This window comes from Aethalodelphis obliquidens, unplaced genomic scaffold (genome assembly GCF_003676395.1).
Source record: "Aethalodelphis obliquidens isolate GAN/ISIS:26980383/991018 unplaced genomic scaffold, ASM367639v1 scaffold6, whole genome shotgun sequence".
Taxonomy (NCBI): domain Eukaryota; kingdom Metazoa; phylum Chordata; class Mammalia; order Artiodactyla; family Delphinidae; genus Aethalodelphis; species Aethalodelphis obliquidens.
Window position 1 is genome coordinate 9,984,337 of NW_020837950.1, and position 24,158 is coordinate 10,008,494.

General features: G+C 37.9%; 1 protein-coding gene across 5 annotated transcripts in view; it reads right to left on the reverse strand.

Annotated features, from left to right (window-relative positions):
* Positions 1–24,158, reverse strand: part of SLC30A9 (solute carrier family 30 member 9) — a 73,696-nt gene that overhangs the window by 24,636 nt on the left and 24,902 nt on the right. For 4 of the 5 annotated variants that reach the window (XM_027103073.1, XM_027103071.1, XM_027103074.1 and 1 more), the window contains 6 exons: positions 23,376–23,475; positions 21,167–21,259; positions 20,716–20,816; positions 13,245–13,303; positions 9,861–9,928; positions 7,444–7,546 (listed from right to left, as the gene is read on the reverse strand). In XM_027103073.1, the coding sequence (XP_026958874.1) occupies positions 7,444–7,546; positions 9,861–9,928; positions 13,245–13,303; positions 20,716–20,816; positions 21,167–21,259; positions 23,376–23,475 (524 nt within the window). The remainder of the gene's footprint in view (positions 1–7,443; positions 7,547–9,860; positions 9,929–13,244; positions 13,304–20,715; positions 20,817–21,166; positions 21,260–23,375; positions 23,476–24,158) is intronic. The other variant, XM_027103072.1, reaches the window with a different exon arrangement.

Below are 24,158 nucleotides of genomic sequence, written 5' to 3' on the forward strand. Positions count from 1 at the left end.
TTACAATATTGCTTCTGTTTTATGTTTTGGTTTTTTGGCTGCAAGGCATGTGGGATCTTAGTTTCCCAACCAGGGACCGAACCCGCACCACCTGCACTGGAAGGCGAAGTCTCAACCATTGGACCGCCAGGCAAGTCCCAAAGACAGTAAGAGTGAGTACAAACTGTATATGGACATGATACATTTGCATTTCTAGTAAAACTGCAAAACCATGCGCATGAAGTATACACATCAATGTATACAGAGCAGTGACTATCTGGGGTGTGGAAGGAAGAAATAAAGATGGAAGACTAGTTATAACTAAAATTTTATTTCTCTAGGGAAAAAAAGTCTAAAGTAAATACAACGAAAATGTAAGTCTTTAATCCTAGTTACCACCTTTCTCTCCTTCCTTCCTCCCTTGCCTTCATCTTTTCTTCCTTTTATTTCTGTTTCTTTTTTTTGATTGTATCTTTTGTTGAAAAGAGTTATCCACTGGTACCGCTCAATATTATGCTTGCACTTAGTATCCTTTCTCTTAATTTGATGTAAATTTAGAAATCTGAAAAAGATTACACTAGAATTATTTATTTAATAAAAACACAAAGCCTGAGTGAATATCCTATGTGATTTTTTTTGACTAAGCTGGGGTTTTTGCATTTTTTCAGTATTGTATCAAATAATCAAATAGGTAAGTCTTCAAGATTACCAAATTCTTCATGGATGAAGTTTCTCTGTAGGTTACTGGGCATTTATAGAAACATTCCCTCTTGTAAAATACATGGGGATTATACCACCTTGCAAATGGCTAGTCCATTCAGGGACTTCCCTGGCGGTCCAGTGGTTAAGACTCCACACTTCCAATGCAGGGAGTGCGGGTTCGATCCCTGGTCAGAGAACTGTAATGCATGCCTTGCGGCACAGCCAAAAAAAAAAAAAAAAAAGGCTAAAACAAATATATACTGACTTTTAAGTTTTGATATCAGAAATCCAATCTAAAATATACAGAATATTACAAGTTTTTTTCTACTGGATTCCAAAGGAAAAGAGAGTCAAAACTACCTAAAACACAGATGATGGCTTTTCAGTGAATTAAACTAAGAGAATGAGAGTAAATTAAGAACATATAATTTTAAAATCTGTATATTAAAACTGAAATATTCATTATCAATTCACACTATATATGTATCTGTGTTTATAATGTTTACACAATAGTCAATGAGTGTTCAATTATTTTTAAAATACTTAATATTCAGGCTGGCTGTGCAATGAAGTGTGAGATAACAAATGTTTCATAAGTTGAATATGGGCCATTATTTATTAGTTCTTCTTATAAAAATAAGGTATCATAGACTATCGCTAATCCTGTTCTCCCCCAAAGATTAAAGCCAAAGTTCTATTCTAGAACTTAATATAAATGGCATCACACAGTAACTACTCTTTTGTATTTGCCTTCTTTTATTCAACATACTGTTAGAGATGCTTATATGCTACTTACGGATAAGTATTTCTTTTTATTTCTAGATAATATTCTATTGTATGACTATACAACAACTTGTTTATCCCACTGTTGATGGACATTTGGGTTGATTCCAGTTTTTTGCCCATTATAGCACCTTTATGGTGCTAGAAACATTCTTATACAAGTCTTTGTGGACATTTGTTCACATTACTCTTGGATAAATACTTAGGAGTGGAATTGCTAAGTCAAACAGTAGCATATGTTTACAAGAAACTGACAAATTTAAGAGTGGCTGTAACATTTTATACTCCACCAGCAACGTCTAAAAAGTCTGGGTGCTTTACATCTTCACCAATATTTGATTGTCAGGCTCTTAAATTTTAGCCATAATAGCGGATATGTAGAGATGTCTTGTTGGGGTTACAATATACATTTCCTGATGATTAATAGTGTTGAGCACCTTTTTGTGTGTCCATCAACCACATTCAGGTATCATTGTGAAGTACTTTTCCAAGTCTTCAGCTTGTTAAAAAGACTGGGCTGTCTTTTTAATATTGAGTTATACAAGTTCTTTATTTATCCTGGATACCAGTCCTTTGTCAGATTATATGCTTTGTGAATATTTTCTCCCTATGAGCAGCTTGCTTATTTATTGCCTTAAAAGTATTCTTCAGGGACTTCCCTGGTGGCGCAGTGGTTAAGAATCCGCCTGCCAATGCAGGCGACACGGGTTCAAGCCCTGGTCTGAGAAGATCCCACATGCCGCAGAGCAACTAAGCCCATGCGCCACAACTACTAGAGCCTGCGCTCTAGAGCCTGCAAGCCACAACTACTGCGCCTGCGTGCCACAACTACTGAAGCCCACGTGCTTAGAGCCCGTGCTCTGCAACAAGAGAAGTCACCGCAATGAGAAGCCCCGGCACCATGACAAAGAGTAGCCCCCGCCTGCCACAACTAAAGAAGCCTGCATGCAGCAACAAAGAACCAACACAGCCATAAATAAACTAATTAAATAAATAAGTAAGAGTCCACCTGCCAATGCAGGGGACACAGGTTCAATCCCTGGTCCAGGAAGATCCCACATGCCACGGAGCAACTAAGCCCATGTGCCACAACCACTGGGTCTGCGCTCTAGAGCCCACGAGCCACAACTACTGAGCCCATGTGCCACAACTACTGGGCCCATGCATTGCAACTACTGAAGCCCACGCGCTCTAGGGCCTGCGTGCCGCAACAACTGAGCCCACATGCCGCAACTACTGAAGCCTGCACACCTAGAGCCTGTGCTCCGCAATGAGAAGCCACTGCAATGAGAAGCCTGTGCACCGCAATGAAGAGTAGTCCCTGCTCGCTGCAACTAGAGAAAGCCCATGTGCAGCAACAAAGCCCCAACGCAGCCAAAAAAAAAGTGTCCTTTAATAAGTAAGAGTATTTAATTTTGATGAAGTTTAATTTGTACATTTTTTTATTTTATGGTTTTGTTTCTGTGTTCTGTTTAAGAAATCTCTGCCTACCCAAAGGCTTAGAAGATATTGTCCTAGGTTTCCTTCTAGTATTTTCATAGTTTTAGCTTGTACATCTGGGTCTATGACCCACCTTAAATTTGTACACGGTATGAGGGGGAATCAAGGTCCTTCGTTTTTTTATCCATGTGGATATCCAACCTTTCCCATACTGTTTGTTGAAGAGTTTCTTTTCTTCACTGAATTGCTTTGGTGCCTTTGTCAAAAATCAACTGACTATGTAACTGAGGGTCTGCTGCTGGACCCTCTATTCTGTTCCACTGGTCTGTCAGGCCTTGTGCCAATACCACACTGTCTTAATTACTGTGCTCTGAAATAAGTTTTAAAGCCCTCCAAATTTCTTTCATTTATTTTTAGATTGCTTTGAATATTCCAAGTTCTTTACATTTCCATATAAATTTTATTTATTATTATTATTTTTTTGGCCACGCCATGTGGCATGCGGGATTTTAGTTCCCCAACCAGGGATCAAACCCATACCCTCTGCAGTGGAAGAGTGGAGTCTTAACCACTGGACTGCCAGGGAAGTCCCTCCATATAAATTTTAGAATTTAATCAGTTTGTCAATTTCTACAAAAGAATCTGCTGGATTATATGAAATCTATAGATTAATTTAGGGAAATTTGACATATTAATGTGGTTATCAAATCCATGATCATGGTATCTCTCTCCACCTCCTTAGGTCTCTTTTTTTTTTTTTTGCGGTACGCGGGCCTCTCACTGTTGTGGCCTCTCCTGTTGCGGAGCACAGGCTCTGGACGTAAAGACTCAGCGGCCATGGCTCACGGGCCCAGCCGCTCCGCAGCATGTGGGATCTTCCTGGACCAGGGCACGAACCCATGTCCCCTGCATCGGCAGGCGGACTCTGAACCACTGAGCCAGCAGGGAAGCCCCTTAAGTCATCTTTAATTTCCCCTAGTTACATTTTAAGATTCCAGTGTTAAAGTCTTACACATTTTTTGTTAAATTTACTCCTAAGTATTTAACATCATAAATGGAATTTATTAAAAATTTCACTCTCCATTTGTTTCCTGATAGTAAAAATGCAATTGATTTTTTTAAAAATAAATTTATTTATTTACTTATTTTTGGCTGTGTTGGGTCTTCGTTGCTGTGCGTGGCTTTCTCTAGTTGCCGCGCGTGGCTTTCTCTAGTTGCCGCGAGCGGGGACTACTCTTCGTTGCGGTGCGCCAGCTTCTCATCGTGGTGGCTTCTCTTGTTGCGGAGCACAGGCTCTAGGCACGCGGGCCTCAGTAGCTGTGGCTCGCAGGCTCTAGAGCGCAGGCTCAGTAGTTGTGGCGCACGGGCTTAGTTGCTCCACAGCGTGTGGGATCTTCCCGGACCAGGGCTCGAACTCGTGTCTCCTGCATTGGCAGGCGGATTCTTAACCACTGCGCCACCAGGGAAGCACCTGCAACTGACTTTTGTACATTAACCTTCTATTGATTTTGAATGTTAAACTAACCATGCTTCTTGGAATAATACTCACTTGATTATGATGTATTACCATTTTTGTGTACTGCTAGATTCAATGTGATTATATCTTAAGGATTTTTGCATCTATGTTCATGAGAGATACTGGTTTGTATTTTTTTTTCTTGGAATAACTTTAAGGATTCGGTATCAGGGTTATGATAGCCTTACTAGAGGAGTTGAAAAGTGTTTCCTTCTACTCTATATTTGAAAGTCTGTGTACTACTGGCATTATTTCTTCGTTAAATGTTTGATAGAATTCTCTTGATAATGTCCCACAGGTCTAAGGCTCCCTTCATCTTTTTTAGTCTCTTTTCACTCTAGTTTTAGTATGAATGTTTTCTACTGCCATATATTTGAGTTCACTCATCATTTTTTCCATGACGTCTAATCTGCTGTTAATTCTATATAGTGGATTTTTCACATCAGATATATTTTTCAGCTCTAAAAGTTCCATTTGGTTCTTCTTTGTATCGTCCATTTCTCTTTTCATGATGTTCATATTTTCTTTTCAATACATGAACGTAGTTATAATAGCCACTTATCCTTTTCTGCTAATTCTACCATATGTCAATTGAGTCTTTCTACTGACTAATTTTTCTCCTGGTTGTGAGTCAGACTTTCTGCTTCATGGTCGTCTAATAATTTTTTTATTAGATGCTGACATTGTGAATGTTATACTGTGTGTCTGGATTTTGTCTTCCTTATAATAGCATGTGGGGCTTTATTCTCACAGGTAATTAAGTTACTTGTAAATCAGTGTGATCCCTAGAGCTTTGTTAGAAAGGTTCTAGAACAGCAGCTGCCAACCTTTTTGGCACCAGGGACCGGTTTCGTTGAAGACAATTTTTCTACGGACCAGTGGCAGACGGTGGGGGGTGGGGTGGAGATGGTTCAGGCGGTGATGCAAGCGATGGGGAGCGGCAGGTGCAGCTTTGCTCTCTCGCTACTCACCTCCTGCTGTGTGGACCAGTTCCTAACAGGCCGAGGATAGGTACTGGTCCGCGGCCTGGGGGTTGGGGACCCCTGTTCTAGAATAGTCTTTACAACTAAGATAATTTAGCCCTACTACTAAGGTCTGAGCCTTCTACTGGCCTGGGTAATCAATCAGGACTCTCTATCTCAGAACGTCAGAACTGAATTAATCCAAGCCCGATGTGAACTCTAGGAATTACTCAGCTTAATGCTCCTTAACGCTTAATGCTGGTTCTTTGCCTGGTCTCATGGAGCTTTACCCTACACATGTGTAATCTAACACTCAGCAAAGATTCAACTCAAGGAAAACCCTATGTAGACTTCTGTAGCCTTGTAATTTCTAGCCACTTCAGACTCACTAACCCTAATTTCTACCTTCTCAACTCTATGATGGGTCTCCCACCCTGTTCCACTACCGCAAATGCGCCTCCAAGCAAAACACCAGAGAAATCACAGAGTTCAATCCACCTGTTCCCCTTCCTCAGGGATCATGGTCTTGCATTGCTATTGTCCAATGTTTGAAAATATTGTTTAATATATTTTGTCTAGTTTTTTAGCTGTTTATAGCAAAAGACTAAAGTCCAATTCTCATTAGTCCATCATGGCTAGAAACATAAGTTCTGTACATAATGTTCTACAACTTGATTTTTTTATTCATATCATGGTTATTATTCCAGATCAGTAGATAGCTATCTACCACATGCTTTTAAATCCCTAAATAGTATTTCAGAGTACAGACACTTAAAAATTGTATTCAGGGCTTCCCTGGTGGCACAGTGGTTAAGAATCCGCCTGCCAATGCAGCAGACACGGGTACAAGCCCTGGTCCAGGAAGATCCCACATGCCGCGGAGCAACTAAGCCCGCCTGCGAAAACTACTGAAGCCTGCGCACCTTGTGCCAAAAGAGAAGCCACTGCAAATGAGAAGCCCATGCACCGCAGCGAAGAGCAGCCCCCGCTCTCCACAACTAGAGAAAGCCCATGGGCAGCAACAAAGACCCAATGCAGTCAAAAATAAAATAAATACATTTTTAAAAAATTGTCTTCAATGTTTTAAATAACAACTAATACTAAAATTAATAATATGTACATATCTCCTTGGCCAAATGTACAAATATTTTCACATTTTAATTTTCTTATGTTCACATAAGCTTTCAACAAAATAGGTACTGTGTGTCATATCTCTCCCACCCTCCTCTCCCCCGACTCAACAGGCAAAATATTATATAATAGTAGTTATTAAATATTTACTGAGTATAAAAATTTAATTCAAGAGAATGACTGTTAGTACTAATAGCAAATGCCTGTATCGTTTCCTTACTTTTACAAAACGTTTTAATCCATTTGACAGTGAGTTACATGAGTTCTCAGGTTTAATTTTATTAAGATTGCTCTCCCTGCTTCTTACCATTTTATTATTATTTTTAACTTTGTCTTAAATATTCTTATTATACCTGTGTCTTTTATTGTAAGTTCTCCCAAATCTGTTCTTACATAACAGGAGTATAAATGAATAAATAAATACTAAAAAGGTTTTCTCCTTAACAGGCCACATTCTTTAAAATGTGAAATGATATACAAGTAGAAATGTTGTGTTCTTAAAAAAGGCTTAGATTTGTAGTATTCAAAATCAAAATACTAGTCTAAGGTGAAAATCATTATAATTCATCAATCACATGTGACTATTTTATATCTTTATTCAAAACACTTAAATCCACCGGCTCTTACAGTTATAAGAACTCATATTCACAGACCAAATTTCTACCTAATATAAGAATCTCTTCTACAATAGCCTCTGTGACTGATAATCTTACACTTCATATTTGATTATTAAAAGTTTTTAAAGCGTAACAAACTGCTTTCAAATACTATGTCATATTTCTATGTACATCATCATTCAAAAGTAAAACAACTTTCATTTTCTTCCACAACCCAACTATAGGAATCATTATGTTTTTAAATATGTCAACTTTTAGACTAAAGCCTCAAAAAATATATTACTTTAATAAGAAAGAAGCTTTTACCCCTCACCTGATTACAAGTATCAGATAAAGAGTGTATAGCTTCTGAGAACATACTTGCTGAACCCGTATAAATCCAGGCAAGAAATTTGAAGAAACAGTTTAATCCATTGCTAGGAGAGAAAGAGAAAATAACTTAGCATAGGTTTAAATAAAAATTCCCATTAAAAGCTTACTTAATTTATACACACACACACACACACACACACACACACACACACACACACTAGATTCTGTTCAAAGTAAATTAGAAAGAATCCCTAGTCTTTAAGATTTACTATGTTTTAGGCAACAGGAGTACAAATTTGAAGAACACAGATTATGGTTTCATTAAATATTTAAATGAAAGAGGCATGATACGTGCCAGCAAATTACTTAAGTACGTTTTGAGAAGATGAGAAAAGAGGGTGTTCTACATATGAACAAAATGGAATCAGAAAGGAAATTATGTGTCTTATGTGCACTTGGTATTGTTCAGTAGGCCAGTGTCAAAGGGAAGACGTTGGTGAAGGTCGGTTTATTTAATTAGGCAGACGCCAGAGGTGAAGACAAAACTAGACCAAATAGTCTGTGTCATATGAGAAGGCCATACATGCTAAAATAAACATGGTTAGCTCTGAAGAAGCCAGCTGTACTCAGATTCCAACAGTAATAACTAGTATAATTTATCTCAGGCACTATACTATAGTCACTTACCATGTTTTATTATAATTCTATTATGCAAATGCTAACATTGTAGTAGTTACTTCATCCTCATTTTATAAATGAGGAAACTGTACATCCCCTTCCAGCTACCCTTTTCTCCTCTCCTCCATTTCAAATAATTTCTTGAAAGAATTATATCCACTCTTGCTGTCTCAGTTTTCCTCACTTTGCACTCAGTCTTCAATCCACTAAACAGTGGCTTCTGCCGCTAACACCTCATAAGATTGTTTTTATCAATATATCAACTGTTTCTTGCTATTAAATTCCTGAAAACATTTTAATATTTTCCTTAATCTCACAGAAGCATTTGCCACTATTTTCTGAAAACACTGTCTTCCTTGATTTCCACACTACTACTGGTTTTCTTCCTACCTTTCTCTTTACTCTTCCTCAGTCTCTTCTGCAGGCTCTTTTTCTTCTACCCGTTTCTTAAATGTTAGCGTTCTTCAAGGTTTTTTCTCAAGAGCTTCTCCTTCCTCATACACTATATACACATTCTCCAGGTGATCTTAACTACTCCTATGGCTTTAATTATCATCTATACACTAATAACTCTTGACTCTATATCTCTAATCCCTCCTGAGCTTCGGAGCCACATATACTAACAATAATAATTATTAAGTACATATTATGTAACAGGTACTATGCTAAGCAGTTTATATACATGACATACACTCCTCCAATGTAAAAAGCTTTCACTGTTAATCCTGTTTTATTAATGAAAAGAACTAATTCTGCTGACCAACTCCCCTTGGGTACCCTATAAGTAACTCAAACTCAAAAAGGAACTCATTATTTCCTTTACTCCCACCCTGCCCCCTCCTTCCAGCATTCCTTCTCTCAGTGATGGTGCAATATCTATCCAATTGTCCAAATCAGAAACCTGGGCACCATCGCTAACCAGACCACCTAAATACTTTTTGAAACTAACCGTGACTCTCCATCCCTACTACCACTATCTTTTCTGTATTATTACAAATGACTTCTTCTAGTCTAGTGTCCCTCCAATCCTTGAAGATAAGAATTATGTATTTTACCTTTACATTTCCAGACCATATCAAAATTCCTGACACATGTAACGTATGTATTTTAGAAATAAAAGAACTAATGAATTATGGAATTAATGCACAAACATACAAAATTAGATTATTCAGCAAAATAGATAAAAGGTAGGCAAAATAACAGGAATCAAGAAGAAAGAGGAGTACTTCACTGCTATATTTAAAATGAATAACCTACTGTATAGCACAGGGAACTCTGCTCAGTGTTATGTGGCAGCCTGGATGGGAGGGGAGTTTGCGGGGAGAATGTATACATGTATATGTATGGCTGAGTCGCTTTGCTGTGCACCTGAAACTATCACAACATTGTTAACTGCCTATACTCCAATATAAAATAAAAAGTTAAAAAAAAAAAAGAAGAAAGAGGAAAAGAGAAAGAGGCAAAAGCATTAATTATGTTCTACCAAGGTTAAGTGGGAGAAAAATAAAAGCGCAGGTACTCTTCAGTAGTTATAACCCAGGTTGCTTTAGTTACTCTAAAAATAACCTTGGCCAATTCAACTTTTTAAAAAAGACTTCTATAAATGCCAGTGAAAATGAGAGAAAAATTTTCAGATAGCACCTTTATCTTTATCTAGATACCAAGTAATAAATTTATACATTCAAGGATATATACATTAAAAATATTTCTATTTTAAAAGGCTTATATTTCAGTACTTACATGCAAATGGCAACCATCACCACCTTTCCTGGCCCCTTAAAAAAAACTGATGTAGTTCTAGAGCGTGGCTATAAGACAAAAACAAAAACAAAAAATCTCTTAACATTTCCCAGAGAAGCATTGTGACGCTAATAAGTGACTCTTGACACACCAGAAAATACCTCCTTTATCAATGCCTCTAAACAACTAGATTTACTTATTTAATTTTTTTTCTCTAGAATTTCCTGTTTAAGATGTGAGAAGATGGTAATTGAAAGTATATGTGGGTCCTTTTGCAGAACCTTAATTGTTTATTTCCTTGTAATTCATTTCCTGCCTACTTCAGGAAAAAATCTGAGTTGGTTACATAAAAACCAGAAGTAAAGTGATAAAAATGTACTGCACTGAAATACTCTAAAATTTTCCCATTTCTTGAGCAACTTCTTAACTTATAGTACAAGGAACAGCCAAAGCCAACAAGTTTGTTGCTCTAATTTAACTCATGACTGTTCTCTAAAGACCAAAGACATCAAGTGTTAACAATGTGTTTAATTTCAAAACACACCAAAACAAAAGGAAATCAAACAAGAACATATTCAGGGAAAATATTTTTCTTCAGTCAAATGTTCTTCTGCTATTCCTTGAATTTATACTTTCTGTGTTTCTCCTCCTGCTCCTTCCTCTCCTTGGAATGCTATCATTTTCCACTGCAACCTGGGCAAGCTTTACTCATCTTCTTGTATATCTGGCCAAGTGTCAGCTTTCTACGTAAAGCCTTCCTTGGTCCCCCACAGAGAATACTCACTCTGCTACACATTTATTATTGTACTTTACTTTTCTATTGAAGTACGTCATATATTCTGCCTTATGTAATTTATTCAAGAAATATTTACTGTACAAGTACTATATGCCTGGCACAGTTCTAGATGCTGGGGCACAACAGTAAACAAAACAGAGTCCCTGTCTTCTTAGATCTCACTGCCTAGTATAGGAAGATAGAGAATAAGTCTGTCATATCTGATAGTGATAAATATAATAAAGAAACTAAAACAGAGACTGAGAGAATAGTGTTGGGGGGGTATGATGGAGAGGGTTATTTTAGTTAGAATAGTGAGGGAAAGAAGTTCAACGATGAGAAGGAGGCAACCATGAAAAATCTGGAAGAAAAATGGTTGAGGCAGAGTATACAACACACTCAAAGATTCTGAAACAGAAGTAAGTTTCGTGTGAAGAATGGACAAAAACAAGGCTGGTGACTTCCCTGTTCGCACAGTGGTTAAGAATCCACCTGCCAATTTAGGGGACAAGGGTTTGAGTCCTGATCCGGGAAGATCCCACATGCCGCAGAGCAACTAAGCCCATGCGCCACAACTACTGAGCCTGCGCTCTAGAGCCCACAAGCCACAACTACTGAGCTCACGAACCACAGCTACTGAGCGCACATGCTGCAACTACTGAAGCCCGCACATCGCCCATGCTCCACAACAAGAGAAGCCACTGCAATGAGAAGCTCGTGCACCAAAACGATGAGTAGCCCCCGAAACTAAAGAAAGCCCGTGCACAGCAACAAGGACCCAACGCAGACATAAATAAATAAATAAATAAATAAAAATTTTTTAAAAATTAAAAATAGAACTACCATATACCCAGCAATCCCACTCCTGGGCATAAACCCAGAGAGAACCATAATTCAAAAAGATACATGCCCCCCCCCGCCCAATGTTCATTGCAGCACTATTTACAATAGCCAGGACATGGAAGCAACCTAAACGTCTATCAACAGAGGAATGGATAAAAAAGATGTGGTATACATATAGAATGGAATATTACTCAACCATAAAAAGGAATGAAATCGTGCCATTTGCAGAGACGTGGATGGGCCCAGAGACTGTCATACAGGGTGATGTAAGTCAGAAAGAGAAAAACAAATATTGTATAGTATCGCTTATATGTGGAATCTATGAAAATGATACAGATGAACTTATTTGAAAGCAAAAATAGAGACACAGATGTAGAGAACAAACGTATGGACGCCAAGCAGGGAAGGGGGGGGGTGGGATGAATTGGAAGATTGTGATTGACATATATACACTACTATATATAAAATATCAATAGATAACTAGTGAGAACCTACTGTATAGCACAGAGAACTCTACTCAGTGCTCTGTGGTGACCTAAATGGGAAGGAAATCCAAAAAAGAGGGGATATATGTCTACGTATAGCTGATTCACTTTGCTGTACAGCAGAAACTAACACAACACTGTAAAGCAACTATACTCCAATAAAAATTAGTTGAAAAAAAAAAAAGAAAGTAAGATTTGGGGCTGGTCACCAGAGGAGCCAACCATGTAATTAAAGGGTTATAACTTTCCAACCTCCAGTGCTAAGAAAGAGGCTGGAGATTGAGTTCAGCCTCCAATGGCCAGTGGTTTAATCAGTCATGCTTATGTAATGAAGCCTCTGTAAAACCCTGAAAGGAGGGGGTTTGGTGAATGTGCGGAGATTCAGGGAGAGTGGCTGCCCAGAGAGCATGGAAGTTCTGACTCCCTTCCCACATGCCTTGCCTCCTGCACCTCCTCCATCTGGCTGTTCCTGAACTATATATCCTTTAATAATAAACAGGCAATCTAGTTTAAAAAAAATAAAATAAAGAAGTGGGACAGTAAAGGTAAACTTTCTGTACTGGTCCCAGTATTAATTTCCTTCTGATAGAAAGGAAAAGAGTTATCCTGGCACACTTGTCAATAAGGTAGTAAGTCTGCTAATGGAAAGATAAGGTACTTCTATCAGATTAGATTTTTTCAATGAAATATAAAACAAGGTCATCAGCTGAAGAGGGAAAGCGAGTCTGCAGGAAGTTTGGGAAGAGAGGAAAAGGTATGCAGTAAGTATCTCACAGAATGGAAGAGTGAATGTACTATGGAAGTTTAGTAAGACTGACAAATATTGAGTGTCCATAGATTTTGTACACTTATATAATAAAGAAAAAAAATCATCAAAATGGCTGTGCAATTTTCTCCTCTAAGGGCTGAGCTTCTTGGGTACAAGCAGAGGATTAGCACTTTGAATGTTAAACAAGGTTAAGAGTAGAAGGAAAAAGAATAAAGGAAATTAAAGGTGTATACAAGAGCTAAATCTTGCTAAAAATCTAACAAAATAAATCATCTATATCTATATGCTTATGTGTATAACACAGTTATGAATTTAAAGAGAACTTATGTCCCAATTTTTTTAATTTTAAGAAAAACAGACAGAAGCAAAGAGACTGTAATTCAGTAAATTACAATCTACTTAAGAAAATCTTGGTATAGGATCACAGACATGCTAGATTTTCACCATGGACTGATACTAGGATTTTCTGTGCAACACATACACACATAACATTAACAGAAAGATATCCTTACCTTGGTATTTCCCAGAAACTCTCTATATTCTCTCAATACTTTTTGGTTTCTAAATAGCCCTATAAGAAAAGAATTACACAATACATTTAGGTCATACATATTCTTATCAGTCACATTTTAGATTAACACAATTATTCTAAGACTATGTTAAATCATCTTCTACTAGCTACCAACAAAAATGTTATTAGAAGAAATCTGAATTTGCAACTTGATTAAAAAACAGGCAAAGGATTTGAATACTTTTCTCCAAAGATGATATACAGATGGCCAACAGGTGCATGAGAAGATGCTCGTATCACTAATCATCAGAGAAATGCAAATCAAAACCACAATGAGGTATCACTTCACACCCATCAGAATGGCTACTATCAAAAACAAACAAACAAACAAAAAAACCAACAGAAAATAACAAGTATAGGGACTTCCCTGGTGGTCCAGTGGTTAAGACTCCACACTCCCAATGTAGGGAGCACAGGTTTGATCACTGGTCAGGGAACTAAGATCCCGCACGCCACAGAGCACAGTCAAAAAAATAATAATAATAGTAACAAGTATAGACAAGGATGTAGAGAAATTGGAAACCTTGAGTATGTTGGTAGGATTATAAAATATTGCAACTGCCATGGAAAACATGGAGGTTCCTCAAAACAATTAAAAACTACCATATGGGGTTTCCCTGGTGGTGCAGTGGTTGAGAATCTGCCTGCTAATGCAGGGGACACGGGTTCGATCCCTGGTCTGGGAGGATCCCACATGCCGTGGAGCAACTAGGCCCGTGAGCCACAACTACTGAGCCTGCGCTTCTGGAGCCTGTGCTCTGAAACAAGAGAGGCCGCGATAGTGAGAGGCCCGTGCACCGCGATGAAGAGTGGCTCCCGCTTGCCACAACAAGAGATAGCCCTCGCACAGAAACGAAGACCGGACACAGCAAAAATAAATTAATTAATTAATAAAACTCTTACCCCCAACATCTTCTTGGAAAAATAAAAACTACCATATGATCTAGCAATCCCACTTCTGGGTATATACACAAAAAAAATGAAAGCACAGTCTCAAAGAGGTATTTTCACACCCAAACTCACAGCAGCACACAGCAGCACCATTCACAATGGGCAAGAAGTGAAAGCAACCAAAACATCCATGGACGAATAATGGATAAACAAAATGTGGTATATGAATATAATGGAATATTATTTAGACTTTATGAGGAAGTAAATCCTGTCACATGGATGAACCTTGAGGACATTATGCTAAGTGAAATAACTTAGTCAAAAAGACAAATACTGTATGATTCCATTTATGTCCGGTATCTACAGTAGTCAAATTCATAGAAGCAGAAAAAAGAATAGTAGTTACTAGGGGCTCGAGGGAGAGGGAGAAGGGAATTGTTTAACATGTATAGTTTCAGTTTTGCAAGATGAAAAAGGTTCCAGAAGAACATTTTCTGGAAATGTTTCATAACAATGTGAATATACTTAGCACTTCTGAACTGTGCACATAAAAAGTTAAAATGATAAATTTTATGTTGTATTTTTGCAATGAGATAAAGGCAGTTTGCTAAGAGTCTCTTCTCAGTATTAACTAAAAAATACAAGAACCAATTCTTCATTGTTAGCTCAAAGTTTAAAAATACAGGAAAAAATATTTTTCTATTACTGTGCTTTCTCAAATTCTGTACTTTAAATATCTCCTTTAATATATGTACAAGGCTATTCATGGTATCATTATTTTACTAGCAAAAAACTGGAAATGACAGAAGGAGGAAATAACTGAATAAACTATGCTGTACTCCCCAAAATGGAGTATTATAAAAGAAATGAAGAAATGTCTCTATTTCCTGCTATGGAATATTCTCCAGGACATATTATCAAGTAAAAAAAAAAAAAAAAGCAAGCACAGAAAGTATGCATAGTATGCCTTATTTATGAAAAGGGGAGTCTAAATTACCAGTATGTATGCTATTTTATTGCAATTTTTTTTTTTTTTTTTTTTTTTTTTTTTTTTGCGGTACGTGGGCCTCTCACTGTCGGGGCCTCTCCCGTTGTGGAGCACAGGCTCCAGACGCGCAGGCTCAGCGGTCATGGCTCACGGGCCCAGCCACTCCGCAGCATGTGGGATCCTCCCGGACCAGGGCACGAACCCGCGTCCCCTGCATCGGCAGGCAGACTCTCAACCACTGCGCCACCAGGGAAGCCCTGCAATTTTTAAAGGGAAAAAATAACCCCCAAACTAAATTTTTTTAATTAATTAATTTTATTTTATTTTATTTATTTTTGGTTGTGTTGGGTCTTTGTTGATGTGCAGGGCTTTCTAGTTGCAGCGAGCGGGGGCTACTCTTTGTTGTGGTGTGCGGGCTTCTCACTGCGGTGGCTTCTCTTGTTATGGAGCACACGCTATAGACGCGCGGGCTTCAGTAGCTGTGGCTCACGGGCTCTAGAGCACAGGATCAGTAGCTGTGGTGCACGGGCTTAGCTGCTCTGCGGCATGTGGGATCTTCCCAGACCGGGACTTGAATCCATGTCCCCTGCATTGGCAGGTGGATGCTTAACCACTGCACCACCAGGAAAGACCCCAAACTAATTTTTTAAACAGTTACCCATGTTAGAGAGAGGGAGTAGGGTAGAGAAGACAGGGATGGGAGCTAAACTTCTCTGAAGTGTTTTGTCTGGTAAAGGTCGCTTTGGAATTGTGTAAACATTTTACAAAATTATAAAATAAAAATAATTTCTCAAAATCTAAAGCAAAATGAAACAAATGAAGCTAATTTTACATCTGTTAGATGGTTTATCCATACAATGAGAAATTAAAAGTGACTTTAAAGCCTAGACATCTGACTATATACCCCTCGTGGGATATATAATGATGACAAAAAAAAACCCAGAAATCTTAAAACACCTTGATAGCAATATCGATCCTGTTAGTTTGAAACTACACTGTATTCTCTCTATATGTGTGTATATCCACATAAGAACAAACCAAAAATGTAATTAATTATGTTAATGAATTAAGAAATAAGATTTTCAGTGTAAGAGATACAAAAAGAAAAGAAACAATGTTATAACCTATGTGTTTTTTCTTAAGAAACAAAAAGTACTTCCTAGCTCTGTCCACTGAAAAGACCTTAAAAATACATCAACCTGTTAAGAATGAGTATCCCTAATGCCCACAGGTCTCTCAATTTTATTTCCTATTAAAAGGAAAGTGTCTCCTATTAGAAATGGCTGATTCCCAATCTGGGGCAGGAAATATACTAAATAAACCTGAAACATCTTACTGTACCTAAAAGCAAGGATGCTACAACAGTACCTGGATTATGACAAAAGGACTTCGGAGCCAATGTGAGATGTTTCCACTGGCCAAAGTGAAGTTGAGCACTACGACTTTGCCTACTTTGTTCTTTTCTTCCCTGCAAGTCTTCTTCATGCTCTTCCGATCTCCTGATCTCCTTCCTACCCACTGCTGTCCCTCTTGACACTGAACACTCACACACTCAAAACACTCTCCCAACCCCTTTTCTTCCTGTGCTACTGACCACAACTGTCTCATAATTTCCACCTAGAAATTTCACCAACTCATGAGAAGGAAATATTGTCACCTTTAAGCCTTGGTCCTATGCAGAACTTAGAAATATAGTTAAAGAAGTCAGAATCCTCCTAAATAAAGCCTGACCAAAAAAAAAGTCTAATTTTTGCAAATACTAGCACGTCTATCTCTACTTTAATCCTGCCACATTACCGTTCAGTTCCACAGAGTAACAGAACTGTAACTGTAGTACAAGTATCTAATTCCCCAATGGATTACGCCCTACTCGAAGATTTCATCATATCCTATATTAGCACCTGTAATGGAAGCCATTAACTGAATAGTGATACCACAATTCTGGGGCTCCCTGACCCCCACATGTATTTCTTTCATCAAAAGTAAACATTTCGGGCTTCCCTGGTGGCACAGTGGTTAAGAGTTCGCCTGCCGATGCAGGAGATGCGGGTTCGTGCTCTGGTCCGGGAAGATCCCACATGCCGCGGAGCGGCTGGGCCCATGAGCCATGGCCGCTGAGCCTGCGCGTCCGGAGCCTGTGCTCCGCAACGTGAGAGGCTACAACAGTGAGAGGCCCACGTACCGCAAAGAAAAAAAAAAAAAGTAAACATTTCATGGAATTCCCTAGTGGTCCAGTGGTTAGGACTCTGCACTTCCACTACAGAGGGCACGGGTTCAATCCCTGGTCAGGGAACTAAGATTCCACAAGCCGTGCAGTGCAGCCAAAAAAAAAAAAAAAAAAAAAGTAAACATTTCAGCTACAGGAGAGGGTGCAGAGAAAAGGGAACCCTCTTGCACTGTTGGTGGAATGTAAATTGATACAACCGCTATGGAGAACAGTATGGAGGTTCCTTAAAAAAACTAAAAATAGGGCTTCCCTGGTGGCACAGTGGTTGAGAGTCCGCCTGCCGATGCGCACTGGTTAAGAATCCGCCTGCCAATGCAGGGGACATGGGTTCGAACCCTGGTCCAGGAAGATCCCACATGCCATGGAGCAACTAAGCCCGTGTGCCACAACTACTGAGCCTGTGCTCTAGAGCCCACGAGCCACAACTACTGAGCCCGTGTGCCTACAGCCCGTGCTCGGCAACAAGAGAAGCCACTGCAATGAGAAGCCCATGCACCACAACCAAGACCCAAAGGAGCCAAAAACAAATAAATAAAATAAATAAATGTATTAAAAAAAAAAAAAAGAAACATGCACCCCAATGTTCATTGTGGCACTATTTACAATAGCCAGGTCATGGAAACAACCTAAATGCCCATTGACAGACGAATGGATAAAGAAGATATGGCACATACATACAATGGAATATTACTCAGCCATAAAAAGGAACGAAACCGGGTCATTTGTAGAGATGTGAATGGACCTAGAGACTGTCATACAGAGTGAAGTAAGTCGGAAAGAAAAAAACAAATATTGTATATGAATGCATATACGTAGAATCTAGAAAAATGGTACAGATGAACCTGTTTGCAAGGCAGAAATAGAGACACACACAGAGAACAAATGTATGGACACCAAGGGGGAAAAGGAGGAATGAGATGAATTGGGAGATTGGGATTGACATATATACACTAATATGTATAAAATAACTAATGAGAACCTGCTGTATAGCACAGGGAACTATACTTCACTTTGCTGTACAGTAGAAACTAACACAACATTGTAAAACAACTATACCCCAATTTAAAAAAAAAAAAAATACATTTCAGCTATAGACTCAACACATCCCTATCAAAACCCCAAGGACATTTTTCACAGAAATAGAACCAAAAAATTCTAAAAGTTTTATGAAACCACAGAAGACCCCAAATAGCCAAAGCAATACTGAGAGAAAAGAATAAAGCTGGAGGTATCACATGCCCTGATTTCAAACTAAATTACAAAGCCATAGTGATCAAAACAGCATGGTATTGGCAGAAAACGAGACATACATCAGTGGAACAGAATTTAGAGCCCAGAAAGAAACCCACACATATATGGACAATTAATTTATGACAAAGGAGCAAACATCATACAATAGAAGAAGGACAGTCTCTTCAACTCATTAGTTGGGAAAATTGGGACAATGGGACAGTTACATGCAAAAAGATGAAACTAGGCCATTATCTCACACCTTAAACAAAAATCAACACAAAACGGATTAAAGACCTCAATGTAAGGCCTGAAACCATAAAACTCCTAGAAGAAAACATAAGCAGCAGTACACTCTGACATGGGTCTTCACTCTATCTTTCTAGCTATACCTCCTCAGGTAAGGGAAACAAAAGCAAAAATAAACCAACAGGACTACATCAAACTAAAAAGCTCCTACACAGCAAAAAAAACCATCAACAAAATGAAAAGACAACCAACCTAATGAATGGGAAAAGAAATGAAATATCTGATAAGGGGTTAATATCCAAAAAATACAGACAACCCAATTAAACAACAACAATAAAAAAAACCCAATTAAAAAATGCAGGGGAGGGCTTCCCTGGTGGCACAGTGGTTCAGAGTCCTCCTGCCGATGCAGGGGACACGGGTTCGTGCCCCGGTCCGGGAAGATCCCACATGCCACGGAGCGGCTGGGCCTGTGAGCCATGGCCGCTGAGCCTGCGCGTCCGGAGCCTGTGCTCCGCAACGGGAGAGGCCACAACAGTGAGAGGCCTACATACCACGAAAAAAAAAAAAAGCAGGGGAGCTGAATAGGCATTTTTTCCAAAGACATTTTTTCATACAGATGGCCAACAGAATATGAAAAGATGTTCAACATCACTAATTATTAAGGAAATGTAAATCAAAACACAATGAGACATCACCTCACGCCTGTTCGAATGGCTAGTATCAAAAAGGTAAGAAAAAACAAGTGTTGGTGAGGATGTGGAGAAAAGGAAAACCATATGCACTGTTGATGGGAATGCAAATTAGTGCAGCCTACTAAGGAAAACAGTATGGAGATTCCTCAAAAAATTAAGAATAAAATTACCATATGATCCAGCTATCCCATTTTTGGGTATTTAATCCAAAGAATATGAAAACACTAATTAGAAAAGATATACGTACCTCTATGTTCATTGTTGCATTTATTTTCAATAGCCAAGATATGGAAACAACCTAAGCCCCCAACAACAGATGAATGGATAAAGATGTGGTATTTTTACTCAATGGAATACTACTCAGTCATAAAAAAGGTGAACTCTTACCATCTGCTAAGTGAGACAAGTCAGATGGAGAGATGTAAATACCATATGATTTCACTCATATGTGGAATATAAAAAACAAACAAACAAACAAATGAAATAAATGAACAATCCAAAGCAAACCAAAAATGTAGATACAGAAAACAGTAGTGGTTACTTGAGGGTGAAATGGGTAAAATGGATCAACTGTACAGTAACAGATGGAAACTAAATTTTTGGTGGTGATCACACTGTAGGGTAAACAGAAGTAGAAATATAATGTTGTACACATGAAATATATGTTATAAACCAATGTTACCTCACTGAAAAACAAATTTTAAAAAAAGAAACTAAACATTTCATTCCTGTGGATTTAAGTGCAGCTCTCCTTAGCATACCTGTGAATATAAAGATGCTCAACAGCTGTTTGCTTCTTCTGAGAGGCCAAAACCCCTTAGAAACTAGGATTTACCTTTAAACAGGTACAATCTTCAAATCAGACCCTAAGTTTTAATATTCATATATCTTATAGAAACCACAAACTACCTTTGCTTGCTCTCATGATCTTTAAAAAGCTATAGAGGAGAAAACAAATAATACTGTTTTTATAAAATAATTGAATCCCAAAATGAAAACTGGTATTTGCTAGAAGCAACAAAGCCAAAGCCAAGAGGTGGGCAACCACTAGGGAGGGCATAGTTATTATAGGCACAAGTCTTACTTACAAGTTGCTTTTCAGTTAACTCAGCTTTAAATTTAATATACTTACTTTCTCTATATTCTATTTCTGCTTCCTTACGAAGTTTTTTCTCTCTGGCAAGAGCTTCAGGGCTTCCCCAAACTTCCAAAGATCTATGTACACACGACCACCAACAATGACAATTTTAATGACTTTATTATAATCATATTTAAATCTAGATAACTAAAACTATATGAGAATTTAACAACAAAGCATAAGGTCCTTTAGGAAAAATATAAAGCACTTAAATTTTTCTAAATGAAATCTAAACAGTAAGAGTGAATTCAACAGCAAATTTTCTCATAAATTATGACTTTTTTGCTAATTAGTACATACTAGTAACTCTCAGATAAATTTAGAAATGTAAAAATATTCTGCTTTTAAAACATGTCATTTTAAAAATTCTGAGTCTGTCTAAAATACACTTTTATTAATCCCAAATTCAGCTTGCATTTTTATTCTAAAAGAACTATATTCTTACTTTGCCTCCACATCTGATCTCAAGTATACAGTAAAGGACTCGGTATCTTCATGAGGACTTCGTCGTCTGATTTTTCGAAGTTGTTCTAGATCACTGAAGAAAGAAATATGTTGAATTTATTCAGACAAGGTTCATATGGTTCATGTACTTAAAAGGATTAAGGGCAGATAAAAGCCACTACACTGATCCTCATTTTAATAGCTAAATCTGTATAGCCTATAAAAAGCAGTTTAAAGATGACATTTTGTACACAAAAGTGACTTAGAGACAGTTGAAACACTAAGAATTATTCTTGATGCTCAATATAGATACCATAACATAATATGTAGAGAGTCAATTCCTTTATTAGTGCTTGCATTTTATCTGCTAGGGACACACCATTGCAATGTCTGATGTATGAAGAAAGAAAGTGAAAAGTGGAAAGAACATGGATTAGAGTATTATCCCTCTATTTAAGAATTTAAATTTAAAATTTACAGTCATTTGTTTATATCCAGATTAATACTAAGTGGTAATATCATTCATAGATACCAAGTTATAAAGAATATGTGTCAATTTCATGCTATTTAATTATTTTCCTTTCTCTTAAATTCTGAAAGGTTAATACATTCATCAAGTCACTGCTAAATAGTCATGGTAAATTTGATCATTGGTCTTCCTAAGGAAAGTTTGTAATAGCAACGAAAAGACCTATAAATAAAAATCTGGGGCGTACCCTGGTGGCCTAATAGTTAGGATTCCAGGCTCTCACTGCCGTAGCCTTGGTTCAATCCCTGGTCAGGGATAAGATCCTGCAAGCTGCGTGGTGCAGTCAAAAAATAAATAAATAAAAAGTAAAAATAAAATAAAGTAAGTTTAACAATCAACTATCACACATCAAAAAAAAGTCTGGGGCTTCCCTGGTGGCGCAGTGGTTGAGAGTCCGCCTGCCGATGCAGGGGACACGGGTTCGTGCCCCGGTCCGGGAAGATCCCACATGCCGCGGAGCAGCTAGGCCCGTGAGCCATGGCTGCTGAGCCTGCGCGTCTGGAACCTGTGCTCCGCAACAGGAGGGGCCACAACAGTGAGAGGCCCGCGTACCACAAAAAAAAAAAAAAAAAAAGTCTGGACCAAGTAACAAAAGATATATATTCTGGTTCCCTCTCTGTCACTGACTCACTAAATAAGCTACATCATCACTCTTTATTATGTTCCCTGGCCTATAATGTGGAGATAGCAATACTTAACCTACTTAACTCACAAAATTGTTGTATGTGAAACAGAATATAGTTTTATATCATTATTATAATTGGTTGTTGTTTCAATAGTTATGGAAGTTATAAAACTGATTACAGGAATCCTTATTTCTTGATATTATACCATAGATCATATGACCATGGGCTGGGGGTGGGGTGGGGTGGGGGAGGCTAGATCATCTGATGTCGAAATTACCAAGATATCTTGCACATAAATATGGTTTTTCTAGGTAAACACACAAAAGAGGGGGAAAAGTTTAAATTTGTGGAAAATACCTCACTAAATCTCTTTACTTACAAGAAAATTAATAACAAGATACCAGAGAGAAGGAAAATAATTTATACTCAACGTGAATCACAGCTGGAGTGTGAACATAAACATAATAAAACTGCTTTACCAAAAAAACCAAAATTTTAAAGTTATACAAATATGCAAATAAACTTATTGATAGTTTTACTACATATTAACATAACAATAAACTCCCAAGGTTCTTGTGTGACACAAAGATATTGAAGAACCTACCTTTTTGAGTTAAAGGAGCCAAGAAACACTGGAACTGCTCGTGCTGGAGCAGCCTTCAGTTTAGTAAGCTAAAAATTGTAACTTTTTTTTTTTTTCACGGTACGCGGTCCTCTCACTGTTGTGGCCTCTCCCATTGCGGAGCACAGGCTCCGGACGCATAGGCCCAGCGGCCATGGCTCACGGGCCCAGCCGCTCCGCAGCATGTAGGATCCCAGACCGAGGCACGAACCCGCGTCCCCTGCATCGGCAGGAGGACTCTCAACCACTGTGCCACCAGGGAAGCCCCAAAATTGTAACATTTTTTTAACTGAATAAAAATACTTCTTCAATTTAGGAAGGAACCATGGTAAAGTTTCCACATGGATGTTAGCGGGTTAACAAATTCTAGGAAATAACTGGTTATTTAGATTTAGATAGAACAAACTACCCCATTTTTAAAAAATTACCGTACCTGGATTTGAGGCAGAACTCATTCATTGCTCTGACTCCAGTGATGAAATTATTCTGAGTGTACTTTGGTCCATATTCCCTCTTTTTAAGGACTGCTTTGACTAAAACCAAAAATATAGGAAAACATACTAAATATGTACATTGGAAGTCACATTTGAAGATGAACATATGCTGAGTTTTAAGTGGATTCACTAATGAATTCCACAGAAAACTGTTTTTCCTGATGTACTGAATGGCGTCAGAAAAAAAGAAGTTTACTCCAAGTACAGAACAGGACAGAATTACACTTGTACCCACTCAGCTTTATCTCCATAGTTCATCAGTAAATGATGACAAAATGTCAACCCTTTGTCTAAAGGATACTTTATATAGGTATTACTGGTCTGTTTAAATCGTACTAGTACAATTTAAATTGCTTAGGGTCTAAATGAAAATGAACTGAAGTTTCAATAAAAAAATTAGACGTTGGTTCGGTGTTTTACAAACACTGGTGAAACCAGCATTTTATAAAAAATGAAAATAGAAAGTAATCAAAGAGTACTGCACATAATGAAGAACAAGCACTTTTTGTGAAAACTTGTTTCAGTTACATATAGTAATCTATATATATACTAGATCATTAGTATTTCTTAAGTGGGTTGCAGTCAAAAAAGTCTGAAAGTCATTGGGCAATTTCACATAATGTAACGAAGATGAAGTAACTATAAGGAACATTTTTATCAGTTAAAAATTATAGGAAGTTAATTATAGACTATAGGTAAAATACTGCTTCTAAATTTTTCCT